This window comes from Arachis ipaensis, chromosome B02 (assembly GCF_000816755.2).
Source record: "Arachis ipaensis cultivar K30076 chromosome B02, Araip1.1, whole genome shotgun sequence".
Taxonomy (NCBI): Eukaryota; Viridiplantae; Streptophyta; class Magnoliopsida; order Fabales; family Fabaceae; genus Arachis; species Arachis ipaensis.
Window position 1 is genome coordinate 99,142,943 of NC_029786.2, and position 16,701 is coordinate 99,159,643.

Below are 16,701 nucleotides of genomic sequence, written 5' to 3' on the forward strand. Positions count from 1 at the left end.
GGGTTTGCTGTCTGTTGTTGAGCTCCTTGAGTTGGAAGTTGATAGGGATGCCCTTGATGGATATATAGGTAACTGCTTTGTTTGGTTATTTTGTATGTTGTTGTTTGTAGGTATTTATTTCTATGTGTGTATTTGTAGTTGAGAAGGCTCCTAAGGTGACCTCATCCAACTTACGGGCTTTTTTCCGAACCAAGAACGTAGAGAAGCAGGGTTCGACTAGTCAGGTTATGGTGGAGAAAGGTGCTGAGGTTAATCAGCCATCTCTGAAGAAGGTTAATTTTAAGAGAAAAAGAGGTGAGGTGAAGAAAAATAAGAACATGGTTGAGGAGGAAACAGGAGGAGAGGTTAACCTGGATCAGGTTAAAAAGTTTATTGAGAACCAGAAAGTATTGCATAGTTATAGAGGGGATGATGATTTGACGTCTTTGTGGAGCGAGCATTTCCCTTTTACTATGATGGCTGATGAGCATATTCAGAGCCCTTCTGATGTTAAGCTCATTCATGAAGTGGGCGACGTTGGGGGTGGCCCAGTATTTGCAGGTATGTTATGTAGTGATTCGTTTGATTTGTTTGTGTGTCGTTTTTGACGTGTTTTCTGTGTTTAGGTTATTGGTGCCCGCTTGATGTGTGTTGGTCGGACTGAGGAGTTGAAACGTTCTAGGGTTGTTTTTGACAAAGCTGCAATGGACCAGCTTATTCGGGAGAATGTGGAAAAAAGTGGTAAGCTTCGTGATGCTTTGGATTTGGTGAATCAGTTAGGGGAGAAGCTCAGTGCTGCTGAGACGTCCTTGAAGAAGTCCCTTGAGGAGAAAGCTTCTCTTGAAGCTAGGTTAATTGTGCTTGGAGTTGAAAAGAAACAGGCTGAGGACGATAAGGAAAATCATGGTTTGGAAATGTTTGTGGCCGGGTTTGAAAGAGCTGTTGAGCAGGCGAAGTTTCTGGTGCCTGATGCTGATTTGTCGAGGATGGATCCTTGTAAGGTTATTGTCGGAGGCGAGCTGGTTGAAGATGATGATGATGCTAAGGGTGAGGGCGAGAATCCTGGTGCTTAGCTTTGTAATATACTAGTATTTTGTTTGTTGGTGTTTTCTGGATGATTTGTGTTTTATTGTGCTTATGCAGTGCATATGTGGCTACTTTTGAACAATTAATTATAGTGTTTCCTCGTGCTAGGATTTGTCCCACTACAAAAAATCTGGTTAAAACAGCGGTTTTTTTGGGTATTGATGGCGGTTTGAACCGCCATTATTACCAGAAACGACGATTTTAGAAAGCGACGTAATTCTGGGTGCCATTCTGGTTATTACGGCGGTTTTCAGAAAACCGCCACAATTTTCTGGGTTAAAACAGTGGTTTTTGGATAGGTTAAAATGGCGGTTTAAACTGCCATTATTTCCAAATAAAACAGCGGTTTTTTGGATAGGTTAAAATGGCGGTTTTCCAGGGTAAAATGGCACTTTTGGTTGGTTAAAACGGCGTTTATGAACTGCCATTTTTACCCTAGCAGAGTGGCATTTTTGGTTGGTTAAAATGGCATTTAAAACCGTCATTTTTACCTGGTTAAAACGGCATTTTTGGTTGGTTATAATGACATTTTAAACCGCCGTTTTTACCGTTTTAAAATGACGTTTTATGTTATTTAAAATGGCAGCTACAAACCGCCATTTTTACCAGATAAAAGTGACATTTTTTATTATTTAAAAAGGTAGTTTTAACCGTCATTTTTACCGTGTTAAACAAATAATTTTTTGTTTAAAATTTCACAATAACAAGAAATCATAACCTATAAATAAAATATTACATAATTTATAAATAAAGTATTAAACAGATTAATAAGTTTAACAAGAAATCATAACCCATAAGATTGAATGTCTCAGTCATTACAAGAAATCATAAATGCATTGACTACTGCAGAACATAAAACTAAACTTTGGAATGTTGCATTAAAAAACCGGAAGAATAATGAAATAACTGAGCTTCCAAAATAGGGGACTTTCTATAAGGGCCAGTTATGTCCTCCACCTCTGGTCAAAGATAATGCACAGGCTAGAAATGATGCATTCTACTCAACAAAATAATTACAAAGAACAAAGCATATTATGATCGCCTTATAAGAACCTATCGTCTAAAAGAATGAGAGGAATAGAGTGCAATTGACTCAGCTTCCTCTTTCTAGCTTCTTTCTCCAAATGGGTACTCTAAAATGAATTTTATATTTGATTTCTTCTTTTTCTCTTTGTTTTTTTTTTCATTTTCCTGTTGGATGGTTGTTAGCTGCGTGCGTCCAATATGAGATAACCTTGACGATGATGTAATTAGTGGTGCTTCTTCATCGATGTCCCTTTCAGATGTTGGAACATTGCCTCCACTGCTTCCCGCATTGTCACTAATATTGTCTGGTGTATAAATATCAGATGATTTTTTCTCAAATTTCCAATCCTGTACGACATAAATGGCCAATGCACCTCTTAATGAGATCTGACGAAACTATACAAGGATATAACATAACCCTATACATTTAACATGATAAAGTGCCTTAACAGTAACTAATTTTATTGCCCGACACAGAATTAATGCTAATAGATGTCATTCATTAGCATATAAAGATCAGCAACCTACTGATGATGCTAAGATAATTTAAAAACTAATTTAACATAAGAAAGCTCAAGTCATTAGCAATGTTAATTTCAATGCAATTTGTACCACTTTAAGGCTCAAAATTTCTTTTTCACTCAGCAACCACTTGGTTTCTTCCACCAATCCAACCTGAAAAGTGAAAACAATATAGGAAATGAATTATTTTAACAACTAGTTCTTAAAACTCGATGCTCCCAAGTGTTAGAATGAAAAATAATTTTCAAGCCATTCACCTCTTTTTGAAGCAAGGAACTCTTCTCACTCTCTAACTGTGCAATTCTCATTTCTAAACCAACCTGCAGGTGATCCAGTTAGGCATGCCAGGCCAGCAATCAGCAGCCCAACACATATAAGAACAATATTCCAAATATTAGTCAAAATTGTTCACTCAAATTGATTCACCTGTTTTCGTGTGTGCAATTCATTGTCACATTTTAATTTATTGATAGTCTCTTCCAAGGCTACCTGAGTGGCCTTTTCCACCAATTCAGCCTGGATGTGATACAAAATTAAATATGAAAAATTTTATCTTTACAGACTCAACGCTCCAAACTCTTAAAAGAACACAATACTAAGTCTTTCACCTCTTTTTCAAGTAAGGAACTATTCTCACTCTGTAATTGTGAAATTCTCATTTCCAAACTAGCCTGCAGGGGATCAGGTTAATCATGCCAGTCAATAGCCAAACACATATATAAGAATAATAATAATATTCAAATAAGAGAAGAGAGCTATCCATACAGTCATTAAACCGTAAATTCAAATTCAATGATCTGGTTTTGCTTCTCCCATTCATTTTCACTTTGTAATTTATTGATGGTCTCTTCCAAGGTAACCTGTGCAGAAAGGGAAGCAAATAAATGATATAAAACAAGCAATTTATTTACATAAGTGATAAATGAAAGTTAAAATACACAATAACAAAAAAAAAAGAACCAGCATTCTTTGCTTCTTCCTACTAGCTAGGGCATGAACTATATCTAAAAGTACGAAGAGGAAGGAAAAAATCAAAGAAGAAGATTAAGTAGATTACCTATTAGAAGTGACAGAGATGGCGAAACCAAATTGTAGAAGCTTGCTGAAGGGAGCAACAACGGCATTGCTTGCCGAGGCGAGGAGATGAGCCAGATTGAAAATCAAATCATAGAACACAAATAAGTTAGCGCTGTAACACCCTACCACACAAAGCTTTACGCTTAAGTCGTAAAACAGAGGTGATGTGGTATTACGACCTCTAAAATAAAATGTATATATATAATAGCAGAAGAATTATAATATGCTAGGAGCCTTGAAGAATAGAGGAAATAGAAATCGTGAAATAAAAGCGCAACGCTCGAAAAACGAGTTAACTTGCATGCTAAGAAAGCTACCGCTGTCAAGTGTAAAGTAACCCAAAACAGGAACAGAGAGTCAAAGATACAATAACGAGCTCCTGACTCAGCCTGCGAAGTCAAGACTGGTCGGAGAATATACACACATATATACATATATATACATATCCAAAACCTAAATGTACATAAAATAAATCCTACCTCTCCATACACCTCTAGGAGGATCAAAAAGAATAAGTTATGTGGAGAGAAAGCTAAGTACATATATATACATCATAGCATAACAAAATAACCCAGTAACCACTCCGCTTCAAGAGTCCAGACGCCTAACGAGATGCCTCTCAACCTGCATCTGAAAAACAACGACATAGTATGGAATGAGAACCGGAGGTTCTCAGTATGGTAAAGGTGCCACACACATAATATATAAGGTCCTGGGAATGCCAGAGGCAATCCTAGAACGCCGACACTCAGATTATAGAGTTTAAAGTATTAAACAGAGCCATAAAAGGTGGTTTCTAAGAATATTTAAACCTAACTTAACTTAATCTTAAATCTAGGTCCCATACTGCCATTCCTCCATATCTCCAACTCCATCATGCATTTTCACAGACAAATAGACAGATAAAGGCAAGCACAAGAAGGTTACAAATACTGCAGGTAACAAATACATATTTAACATGGCAAGTACATATAGGCACACCCAATTAAAGCACAAGCAAGTAATTCAAGTAATATGTAGATGATGCATGCCTGTCCTATGGCTGATGAAGCTCATCTGTCGATTATCCAGCCAACCCGACAAGTCTGAATTGTCCTTAGACTGTCCCCCGACGTGCATCCCCAAGAGTCTATGCATAGATTTTTCTCAAATAATCAATATTGCTCAATGGGGGTAACATTCCCGGGAATTTATATAGTGCCCGGTCACACTTACGTCGTAGGGTCAACAGAGTATCGAGTTTTCAACCTGGTACACGTGGTGGCAAGCCACGGCACTTAATCCAGGGAACCTCGTATCTCAGATCATTAAATTATTCAAGCCATATAAATAATTCGATTATAATTCATCAACATCCACATCATTCTCAATCGCATCTCATTCATCATCATACATCAATCATATTCAATCCTTATCTTTCATTATCACACCTCCCATTCCGTCCATCAATAGTTTCAATTCAAAACATAATTCATTCTTTTCTAAATGAATCAAACTTAAAACATGCTCATTTTCTTAATAACTCAAAATCAAACCATATAACCTTTGAATCTAAATCTTTTTAAATAATCATCTAAACAAAATCTCTAATTTTTATAAAATTTTGGCAGCATCTCTTCTAAAACTCGGACTTTGCCACCCTTTTCGGTCCAAACCTATATTCTTTTCAATTCAACATACCCTTCCTCATCATCATAACAATCACCACAATAAATCTACCTCAGATCAATAATTATACTCATACAATATTCAAACCCAACAACCAAAATTCAACTAAAAATCATAGTTCACAAATCCTAGGATTTTAACACAAAATACCTCATTTTTCATTCAAAATTTCCATTCCAATTATTTTCAAACCTATTACCACCAATCCAAATTGCTAACAATAATCCTCAACAAGCTCCATATCTTTTCATCAATCATCATTCAACCAAACTAAAATATAGCCATTTAATCAACAATTCAATCACATATGCTTTCAAAGATCCAACTAGCAACCAATATCATCTTACAAACAAATCACCAAACCAAACCAAGCATATTCATCAACCCATTACTAAACATTAAATATACACCTGCATTCCAACTTATCCTATGGTCATCTAGCCTAAGTTTTCACAGAACATTATATATTAAATGCAAGAAACCTAAACCATACCTTAGCCGATTCCCAAGAATTATTCCAAGACAATTTTCCTAAAAGAACACAGCCCTCAAAACCTCAACTAATCCGCTTCCTCCAAGCTCCAGTATTCACAATTTCAAGCTCCAATTATTTATTTACAACCTAATACACATTTATAACACATATATACCCAATTTAATACTCAAAGCTCAAATTAAATGAAATTAAAATGGAATTATGATTTTCTCACCTTACCCAAGCTTCACATAAGCAAGAGTGAACGTTTTCCTCAAGCTAATTGGATCCTAAAACATCAAAGAGTAAAGAAATTTAATACCTCCACTTAATTTCCCAAAAATTGGAGAATAAAATAATGATTTACCTATGAAATTGTTCCGGTAGAAATGTAGAGCTCGACGCGGTGGACGCGTGGCCACAAACGGTGCGGCGATCAGAGCTCGGACGGAGGAGTTACGGCAAATTAAATTTACCGTGAGGGTTGGAAACGTTCTTCGTTTCTCTCTTCCCCTAAATGTGTTTCACGCTGCCTCTGCTGAATGGGGGAGAAGAGAGACTTGGATTCATTAAATGCTGGGCCGGTTGGGCCCACGGGCCCGGTTTGGGCCCGGTTCAACCGGCTCGGCCCGTTCGGTCTAATTTTTGATCGATTTTTTTGAAATTGGTGTCAAAATTCTCGTTTCGACGAGCTCTATTCTAATTTAATATAATATTCACATTTCTAATCCTCCTTATTAAAAAATAATTTATTGACTAATTATTTACTAATTTAACCGGGGTTTACAAGCGCCGCCGAAATTAACAAAGATAATGGCAATTCTTTAAACCCGCCATAAAATTAGTGCCATTTTTACCAACATTTTTTTGTAGTGGCCACTCATAATGAACACCATATTCTTAGGTTACTGCATAAACCACATCAACCATACTATATTAACATATACTCTAGTGTGTTGCATTCGGTTTAGTTTATTTTCCAGAGTCCCCTTAATAAGGAAAACTGCAGAAAGCCAATAACTTAGCATATTATCCAACCAAAATATAGAATCCAAATTATGGAAATGCCATAGATCATATCCTCACCCAGCACTTAAAATGAACCAAAATAAAATTAAAATTTATTGAAAATTTTGAAAAAAATTTGTATAAAGTAAACATCTCTTGATATTAAAGCAAGGTTAGAGATATTGTATGATTAATACACCACCAAACTTTGTTAAATACAGATTCAATGTGACCAAATAAAATAGATAAATATATTGGTCTAGCTATTTGAGTTTCTATTTTGCTAATTTTATGCAATTGCTTTATGTTTAATCTTGTTTCACATATGACTGAGGTATATCAAAGACCAAGGAAAGCCATTTTCAACATGAAGTGGTGGAGGGGTTTTTGATGCATTAGATATAATAGATTATATTAATCTTATGATGAGAAATTAAATAAACAAGTTTCTATAAAAATATACCAGTAATTTTGAGGTTTTATGTCCCTGTGACATACTTCAATGCTGTTGTGAAGATAAGCAAGTGCTCTAAATATCTACAACATAAGAAAGAGTAGAGATTAATGCACACCAACAAAGTGACAAATAGAAAGAAAAGGGCTTACTATTTGTGCTACAACTGGAAACAAAAGAGATTATTATTAACAAGGAAGAGCATTACAAACCTCACACCTAAAGTAAAGAGAAAGACGTGAACAGAGTCTACTTGAGGGGGAAAAATGCATTAAGAGCACTTAAGTTGAAAAATTGCAAAAATTCATTAAGTACATTAAGAGCACTTAAGATGAAAAATTGAAAACAGAGTCTACTAGAGCTATATGTGCACATTTGACATTAGAAAACCCACGTCACCATACCAAAATTTTAACCATAGTATATATAGCATATAGATATTATAAAATGCTTAAGCTTCCCAAGTTTAGATACCAAATGTCCAGATAGATTAGAGTTATCAAGATTCCTGTAAAAAGTAACACAAGGTGATCAATTTAATAGAAAATGTCAATGGAATACTAACTACTTAAAAGCTTACTAGTAAATTCCTTAAAAGCTTTTTCTGCAAACAGAAAACATGAAGAAGAATATCAATGCAGTTCACAGTGCACATAATACCAGGAGAAAACAAGTATCACATGATTCTAATCAATCCTATAATTATGAAAAAATTCAGTGAAGACCTTACTCAATTTTTTCTAACAATCCCTGATTTCTGACCTAAAAATAAATTGAACAAGGAAGAAAATCAAAACCTGGAATTAAATAAAATAAGTAGCAGTTAGCATAGAATAATTAAAACCTAGAATCAAACAAAATAAGGTTGATGAGGAGAACAAAAGCTCGAAGAACAGAAACTAATAGAATACCTCGCAAATCGCATCAACGGAAGTAAATGTACCATCAGAGGATAAGCATTGATGGACATGACATCGATGGAGGGGAAGAATCATTGATGGAGGAGAAGCTTGCAGAGCAGCAGTGATGTCATTTTCGAATTCTGCCACACCAACGCAACTCTTACATGCATAAAACAATGAATTGAAAGAATAGTAATAAATAGAGAGGAAGTAACAAATCATAAATCAAAAGAAGATGAGGAAGAAGAGGATGAGAATTTCGTATAAAAACCTAGAAATGAGAAGGGACACGGAGAAGACGAGTTAGGGTAAGAAGCTCGCACAACATAGAACGCAGAAGCTCGATGGAGGAGAAGCTCGCATCAATGGCAGAGAAGCTCACAAGAATAGAGGAGAAGCTCGCATCAATGGAGGAGAAGAAGCCACTAGAGGAGAAGCTCGTTCCTCACGCTTTACTCTCTTCTACTCGCAATTAGGTTTAGGTTGGGCTTTCTTCTAATTAAATAGTAGATAACAGCGGTTCGTACTGCCAAAAATGTCCCTGACTTACAGATACATTATGGCAGTGATATAAACCGCCTCAATTCATGAATATTGTGGCGTTTTAAGGAAACCGCCTTAATATTAATGATGTTTTAACCAACTTTTTTTGTAGTGTCCTTTGCTATTGGCTTGCCTTGGATTGTTTGCTTAGGGTGTTGTGTTATTGTTTATGAATGTATCGCGTTATTTGGTTTGGATTATAGTTGTTATCAAGGAACGTTATGCTGCTGTTAATGTTGTTTTGTGGGCGGTTGGTTGGGTTTGCTCTGAGTCATAGTATTAGAGAAGTGTTTGATTGGCATATTCAATAGCCGTTTTGTTTTTCGATAGGCACGCTCAAATGCGTCGGTAGTCAATATTGTTTGCTGGAATACAATATTTAGTAAAGGGGAATGATAGGGGTAGATGTTTAGTTTGTAATATATATTTGTTTGAGAAATTGCGGGGTGGTGTGCCTCATTAAAACCTCTCCAGCAAAACCCTCCTTAGGGAAAAATCTGGTAGTAGGAAAAAGAGTGCACCACCGTGTCTGACTTATAGACTAACTGAAATACATTTTCAGGGAGGATATGTTCCATGTATTTGGTAAGATAGTTCCATCAAGCTTTTGTATTTTGTAAGCCCCCTTGCCAACGACTTTGTATACTTTGAATGGTCCTTCCTAGTTTGCACTTAGTTTGCCATGTCCTTATGGTTTTCGTATGTCTTCGATTTTTCTGAGTATGAGGTCACCTTCCGAAAATATCCTCGGTTTGATCTTCTTATTGTACTTCCGAGCTATAGCTCGTTTTGTTGCTAGTTGCTGAAGTGCTGATTTGTCTCGATCTTCCTCTATGAGGTCAAGCTCGGCTTTTCTTTTCTCTATGTTGTCGCTTTCGCTTGCACTTGTGGTTTTGTTACTTCGTAGGGATACTTCAAATGGTATCATGGCGTCGCATCCGTATACTAGCCTGAAGGGTGTTTCCTTTGTTGATGATTGCTCGGTGGTGTTGTAGCTCCATATTACTTCAGGGATAAGCTCGGTCCATTCTCCCTTTGAATCTTCTAGTTTCTTTTTAAGGCCTTGCAAAATGATCTTATTGGCGACTTTGGCTAGGCCGTTAGTTTGCGGATGTTCAACAGAAGAAAATTGTTTGATTATTTTGAAATTTTGCAGAAAATTTGTGAACTTTTGATCTATAAATTGTCTGCCATTATCAGTAATAATGAATTGAGGAATACCAAAGCGGCATAGGATGTTTTTCCATACAAAGGAAATCATTTTTTCAGAAGTGATTTTTGCCAATGGTATAGCCTCTATCCATTTGGTAAAGTAATCTATAGCGACAATTAGAAATTTAACCTGGCCTAGAGTAGGGGAAATGGTCCGAGGATATCTAACCCCCATTTGTTGAACGACCAACATATCTCGGATGTATGTAACTGCTCGGCTGGGTTGTGAATGATTGGTGCATGACGTTGGCATTGATCGCAGTGTTTGACCTTATTCATGCAATCCTGTTTAAGCTTCGGCCAGTAATAACCAGCTCTAAGAATTTTGGCGGCTAAGCTTCGGCCGCCGATGTGTGTGCCACAGACTCCTTCATGGACTTCGTCTATTGCCAATTTGGCTTCTGTTGTACTTAGACATCGTAATAGAGGTCTTGTAAATCCTCTTTTGTACAACTCGGTTCCGACTATGGTGTAGAAGCTTGCTCTTCTTTTGAATTTTCGTGGATCTTGGATGTTGTTTGGTATGATACCTATTTTCAAGTAAGTTATGAGGGGTGATCTCCAATTGTCTTCCTGCAGGATACTCAAAATTGTTGTTAGCATAAAACTGGGTTCGTCTAGTGTTAATTGGGATAGTATGGATGTTTTGGTTTGATTTCTTGTTGTTGCTAATTTTGAGAGGAGGTCCGCTTTGTTATTTTGCTCTCGAGGTATATGGGAAATATTAAATTTCTAAAAATTACTTATAAGATTACTAACTGTTGTGTTGTACTTTTTTAATAGGGGGTCTTTTACCTGAAAGTTACCTGTTACTTGTTGTACTACTAGGAGAGAATCACATTTGACGTTTATCTGTGTGACGCCCATGGTATGAGCTAGTTGCAGTTCTGCTATTAAAGCTTCATACTCGGCCTGGTTATTGCTTGCGTGGAAAGTGAATTGTAGTGATTGTTTGTATTGTATTCCGTGATCACCCTCGAGGAGTATTCCCGCTCTGGAGCCGTTGCTATTTGAGGCTCCGTCGACATATAGCGTCCATATGTTGTCTTTAGGAGCTTGGTCTTCTAGAGTAAGTTCTGCAACGAAGTTGGCTAGTGCTTTGTGATTTGATGGCACCTCTGGATTAGTATTGGATGTCGTATTCTGATAGTTCGATTGACCACTTGATTAATCTTCCTGCTAGTTCGGGTTTCGTTAGTATCTGTCTTAGTGGTTGTTCCGTTCTGACCACGATGGTGTGGCTTTGGAAATAGTGTCATAGGCGCCTGGTTGTTGTGACTAGACCTAAGGCTAGTTTTTCCAACTTTGGGTAGCGAGTCTCGGCGTTTTGAAGTGATTTGCTGACGAAGTATACTGGATGCTCTTGCTTTCCTATTTCTGTCACTAATACAGAACTGATAGCATTGTTAGTGATAGATAGGTATAAATAAAGTGGTTTACCTATTTCTGGTGTTTGGAGGATTGGAGGGGCTGAAAGTATGGTCTTTAGTTCTGTGAAGGCTGCTTCGCATTCCTCGGACCAGTAGAACTTTTCTTGTTTCTTCAGGTTCTTGAAAAAGTGATGTGATCGGTGGGCTATACGAGGGAGGAATCTGGCCAGTGCTGCAAGTCGGCCGGTTAGTTGTTGGACTTCTTTGACTGTCTTTGGGCTTCGCATGTTTAGGATCGCTTGGCACTTTTCTGGATTTGCTTCAATACCTCGGTAAGTAAGCATAAAGCCGAGGAATTTTCTGCTTTGTACCCCGAAAGCACATTTTTCTTGGTTTAGTTTCATATTGTATCTTCGTTGTTGTTGGAATATCTCTGTTAGGTCTTTGGCGTGGTTTGCCATGTGTGTTGATTTTGCCACCATGTCATCGACATAGACTTCTATGTTTCTTCCGATTTGCTTTGCGAAAATTTTGTCCATGAGGCGTTGATAGGTAGCGCTTACATTTTTAAGTCCAAATGGCATAACCTTATAACAGAAATTACCAATGTCAGTAATAAAAGCAGTCTTATCTTGGTCAGCCTCATGCATTAAGATTTGGTTATAGCCGGAATAGGCATCCATAAAACTTAGGCATTGAAAACCAGAAGAGTTATCAACAAGTTTGTCAATGCATGGGAGGGGTATGCGTCCTTTGGACAGGCCTTGTTGAGGTCTGTATAGTCCACACACATCCTCCACTTACCATTGTTCTTCTTTACCATTACCACATTGGCTAACTAGGTGGAGTATCTGAGCTCTTTGATAAAGCCAGCGTTTAGTAGTTTTTGAGTCTCCTCCAGGGAGGCCGTCCTTTTGTCAGTGCTGAGGTGTCTTTTCTTCTGAGCTATAGGTCTCATTGACGGGTTGATGGCTAGCTTGTGGCAGATGACGTTGGGGTCTATTCCTGACATATCTGCTGGTGTCCATGCGAACAAATCAATGTTTTGTCTCAATAGCTCGACTACTTGAGTTTGCTCGTCATTTCTTAGTGCGTTGCCGAGGTATGTATACTTGTCTTCGTTGCTTGGTAATTGAACTTTAGTGAGGTCGTCGATTGGCATTGGTCGTTCTTGATTGTTGGTCCTTGGATCTAGGTCTACCAAGGGGGATAGTTGTTCCGAGTTATACACCGCCTGGACGTATTGTTGATCAGGCTGTTTTGGTTGTTCGCTCTTTAGGCTGGCGTTATAGCACTGTCTGGCGTCCTTTTGGTCTCCATGGATAGTGACAATTTGTTATCCTGCGAAAGGAACTTGACACACAAATGTACGGTAGAAACAACAGCATTGAATGCATTTAATGATGGTCTGCCTAGGATGATATTATAGGGACTTTTGCAATCTACTACAAGATATGGTATTTCTAAGGTTCTGTTGTTGGGATAGTCTCCAAAGGTGGTCTGTAACCAGATGTAACCTCGGATAGACACTCGCTCACCTGAGAAACCTACCAGTTCTCCGGATGATGGTTGGAGGATTTTGTCGCTCAGATTCATTTTTTGGAATGTTGAGTAGAACAGCACGTCCGCACTGCTCCCTGGGTCCATCAGGATCTTTTTTACCAGAGGTTCTCCGACCTGTGCTGTGATGACTACGGGGTCATCTAGATTTCGATCAGCAGCCTTATAGTCCTCGGGACTAAATGAGATTTCCGATTTGTCCTTGTTGACAGGTTGGGATAAAGTTGACTCTGTCATGGTCATCATAGCTCGGTACGACCTTTTTCTTGCCGAGTTCATGCATCCTCCACCTGCAAAACCACCAGAAATGCAGTTTATTATTCTGCGGGGTGGATTGTTATCATTGTCTACCTTTTTTCCCTTGTCTCGGGAGTTGTCAGTTTCTTTGGGTTGATGGTCGAGGCCTTCGATACTCCTCCTTCGTCCTCGGCTGTCAATGTATTTGTCTAACAGTCCCTGGCGGGCCAGCTTCTCGAGGACGTCCTTTGCTATTACGCAGTCGTCTGTAGTGTGGCCGTACTTTTGGTGGAAAGCACAATACTTAGATCTGTTCACGTGCCTCTGGTCCTTATATGTACCGGCTCTGTTCGGGGGTTTGATGAGTTTGGAATGCAGAATGTCTTTTACAATGTCCTCCCTTTTCGTGTTGAAGGGAGTGTAGCTGTCGAACTTAGGAGTTAGTCTGAATGATTTCTGGTTCGTCCTGCCGGTTAAGTGCCTATTTTGCCTTTCTTCTTCCCTATTTGGAGTAGGTTTTTCTGCTCTTCGTAGTGCTCGAAATTCTTCAACTTCAATTTGAGTTGTTGCTTTCTCTTGGAACTCGGCCAGGGTCTTAGGTTTCGCTATTACTATGGATTCTTGGAATTTTCCTGGCCGGAGGCCACTTTTAAGGGCATGGAGATGTACTTCGGAGTTTAGGTTGGGTATTTTGTTGGTTGCTTCCGCAAACCTGGTCATGTAGTCTTTTAGGCTCTCGTTCGGCCCTTGTTTGATGGTACTCAGATAATCAAAGTTGTGGACATATATTTTAGACGCAGCGAAGTGATTGACCAACTGGTTGGCTAGCTCATCAAAGTTTGAGATGGAACCTTCGGGTAGGTTAGAGAACCAGATGAGGGCGGCTCCATCCAGAAAGGTTGGGAAGGTTCGGCATAGGATGGGGACAAACTCTTTATTCATGAACATCATGGCATAAAATTTGGTGATGTGGATATTTGGGCCTCCTATTCCTTGGTAGGGTTTTAGGGTTGAAGGCAGGGTGAGATTCTCGGGCATTTTGAAGCTCATAACTTCTTTTGTGAAAGGGTTGGTTCTTTTGATAATTGTCTTTGTGGTTTTGGGGGTGGTTTGTCTAGTTTCCGAAGTATGTTTGTCGTTGTCTTCCTTGTGCTCGACATTTTTGTGTTCTTCTTTGGTACAGTCGTGCTCCATCTGTCGCAAGAGCTCAGCCATTCTTTGATTATCGGCCCTGAGGGCCTCATTGATTGCCAAGATTTCCGCCTAATTGATGTCGGAGGGAGCATGACTATGCTTGTCCGCCATCTCTCGTGTCCTGCAAAAGGAAATGAAGAGATATGCAAAATAAAGAAAACTGGGGTTAGAGAGATTTGGGTCCCACGGTAGGCGCCAAATGTTCCTGTGTGAAAATAGACTCCGAGATATAGCTCATTCTCGTGATATTCGAACTGGCTTTCCTTGGAGCAAAGGGAGTGAAACGTTGTCTTCTTGCGGGGAAGCGGCGTTGGATACCTGCAAAGGGACTCCAACGCTCAAGTAAATAAGAGTATGAATAATAGAGATGATATTCAGAGTGAATAACGTACCTATGACTGAGTGAGTCATTCGTATATAATGGGATTTACCGAGGGCAATTATGCATATCTGTTTGTTACCGATTTGGATGGGATCTTCATTGGTGGCTTGTTTCTCGAGATTTCAGTGGTTCCAGGAGAGATTTGTGGAAGGGTTGTGTGCTGACTCAGTTCCAAATTCATTGCTATCTGGTTGTTTTAGTCTAACGGATCATATATATATATATATATACTACTTTCATTATTGAAAAAATAATATAGTAGATCTCGTACATTGAACATAAAAAGAGTTAAGAAATTAAAAAATTACAATACAATTTTATGGTCCTTAAAAGTTAAGGGTTCAGTGAATAAGAAAATACCGGTAATTAATGTTGTCGGTAAAAGACCATCGACAAAATTGTTATGAGGAAGTATAGGAAGCTAATGGAGTATTTGTATAATGTGTATAATGGATTGTATTGTGTTCGATTCAGTAGGATATCAGATGTTTATTATCTCTGATACCCGAATGGTTATTTTGGATAATATGAGTGTATTGTGTTTGATAAATTAGTAGTATTTTATTCTAGATGTTCATTTTTAACTCATATTAAACTAAATAAACAGCCTATTATACACATTGTACAGATACTCTATTAGCTCTCTAGAAAGATTCGTTATAATTTATACCTTGGCTTTATTTTTAATTGACCTCTTATAAACACCAAACCTCTTATAAACACCAATTTAACGTTCAAAAAGATATATCCATCGTACTGTACGAGACCACACACACGTTATTCTCTCAGAAAATCACACCCAGTACATCATCATCACGATAATATCCATCTACACCAAAATTACTTTTAACTTGACTTTTTTTTCGTGTTGTACCAAAATCCAATAATTTGGCATAAATTCTTTTATCATTAGATCACATTTAACATCGTTAATCATCTTAAATTTAGCATATTTACAATTGACACATAGACACTTAACCTTACTCAATCTTAGGTCACCATCGAACAACAGACAAATATTTAAGAATTTGTCTAAGTCTTCGACAAAAAAAGGTTTCAAATTCTCTACTTGAATAAACCCTATCATACATCCAGAAATAATTTTGAGCTATTAGCGCTTAATTATTTTTACATTGTCCATAAAAGAGTTTGTAGCTAAATTTTATTAATTAAGTGTTTCAAAATTTTTAAAAATTTTAAAAGTCTCTCCCATAATTAAAACACTCCAAAATTTCTAACTATCAATCTTAATCATATATTTCATAAATTCAACGAAGTATAATACAACATAGACAATCTAACTTAAAAAAAATATCTACTTTGTTAATCAACCCTATATATGGTAGTCTCGCATAATTAGAAAAAATAAAATTTTTCATGTTAAAATTTATTTTCACTTGCAATAAATTATTTACGATTTTCAATTACAATTTTCAATTAGTTACTTGAAAGTAAAATTACATACCGATCTCAACAAGAATTTCAATACGTAACTACTGTTTGATTTGAGAATCGGATATAATGGATGTTAAGCACTTTTTCTTGAGCTTCCTACTTGATTAGTTTTATGAAAGGAATGTTAGTTCCATAGTTTCTTTTAAAAATAAATGAAATTGAAGCAGCGTTGCTGTTACGTTCTTTTTTATGTGATTGTACGTACATTGTTCTTATAAGTTTAAATATTGGAAGATGGTGTTTATAGTTAAGTCACTTGGTTTGCTATCCAGGTTAAAGAAAACTATCCGAAAGTCACTTAGATAAAGACGTTAAAAACGTCATTTTTTTAAAATTATTGTTTAGTAATTAAAATTTAATACATATTATTTTTGTCAAAATTAAATTAGATAAATTAATTTGGCCAAAAAATCGATGAATCAAATTTTAATTAATATTTTTTTATAAAAAATGACTACAATATCTTTATTATAGAAAATAAAATAATACTCTTTTATATATATATATATAAGAATCCTAAATTTTAAATTCTAATTCTTCTCTTCTCCGTG

The 16,701-nt window shown here is 37.2% G+C and overlaps 1 protein-coding gene across 6 annotated transcripts; it reads right to left on the minus strand.

The window, feature by feature from the left end:
• On the minus strand, positions 1,837-8,842 carry LOC107625919. Of its 6 annotated transcripts, none has more exons than XM_021116293.1 (11): positions 8,469-8,841; positions 8,207-8,356; positions 8,026-8,057; positions 7,305-7,899; positions 3,671-4,320; positions 3,379-3,473; positions 3,222-3,284; positions 3,040-3,129; positions 2,871-2,933; positions 2,704-2,766; positions 1,837-2,439 (listed from the first exon to the last, which is right to left on the minus strand). In XM_021116293.1, the coding sequence occupies exons 6-11, from the start codon at positions 3,382-3,384 to the stop codon at positions 2,173-2,175; spliced, it is 552 nt and encodes a 183-aa protein (XP_020971952.1). In that variant the 5' UTR covers positions 3,385-3,473; positions 3,671-4,320; positions 7,305-7,899; positions 8,026-8,057; positions 8,207-8,356; positions 8,469-8,841; the 3' UTR covers positions 1,837-2,172. The 6 variants fall into 6 exon arrangements, with proteins under 6 accessions (XP_020971952.1, XP_020971951.1, XP_020971949.1 ...); XM_021116292.1 differs by having other exon boundaries at positions 7,305-7,378; positions 8,026-8,092; XM_021116290.1 differs by having other exon boundaries at positions 8,026-8,092.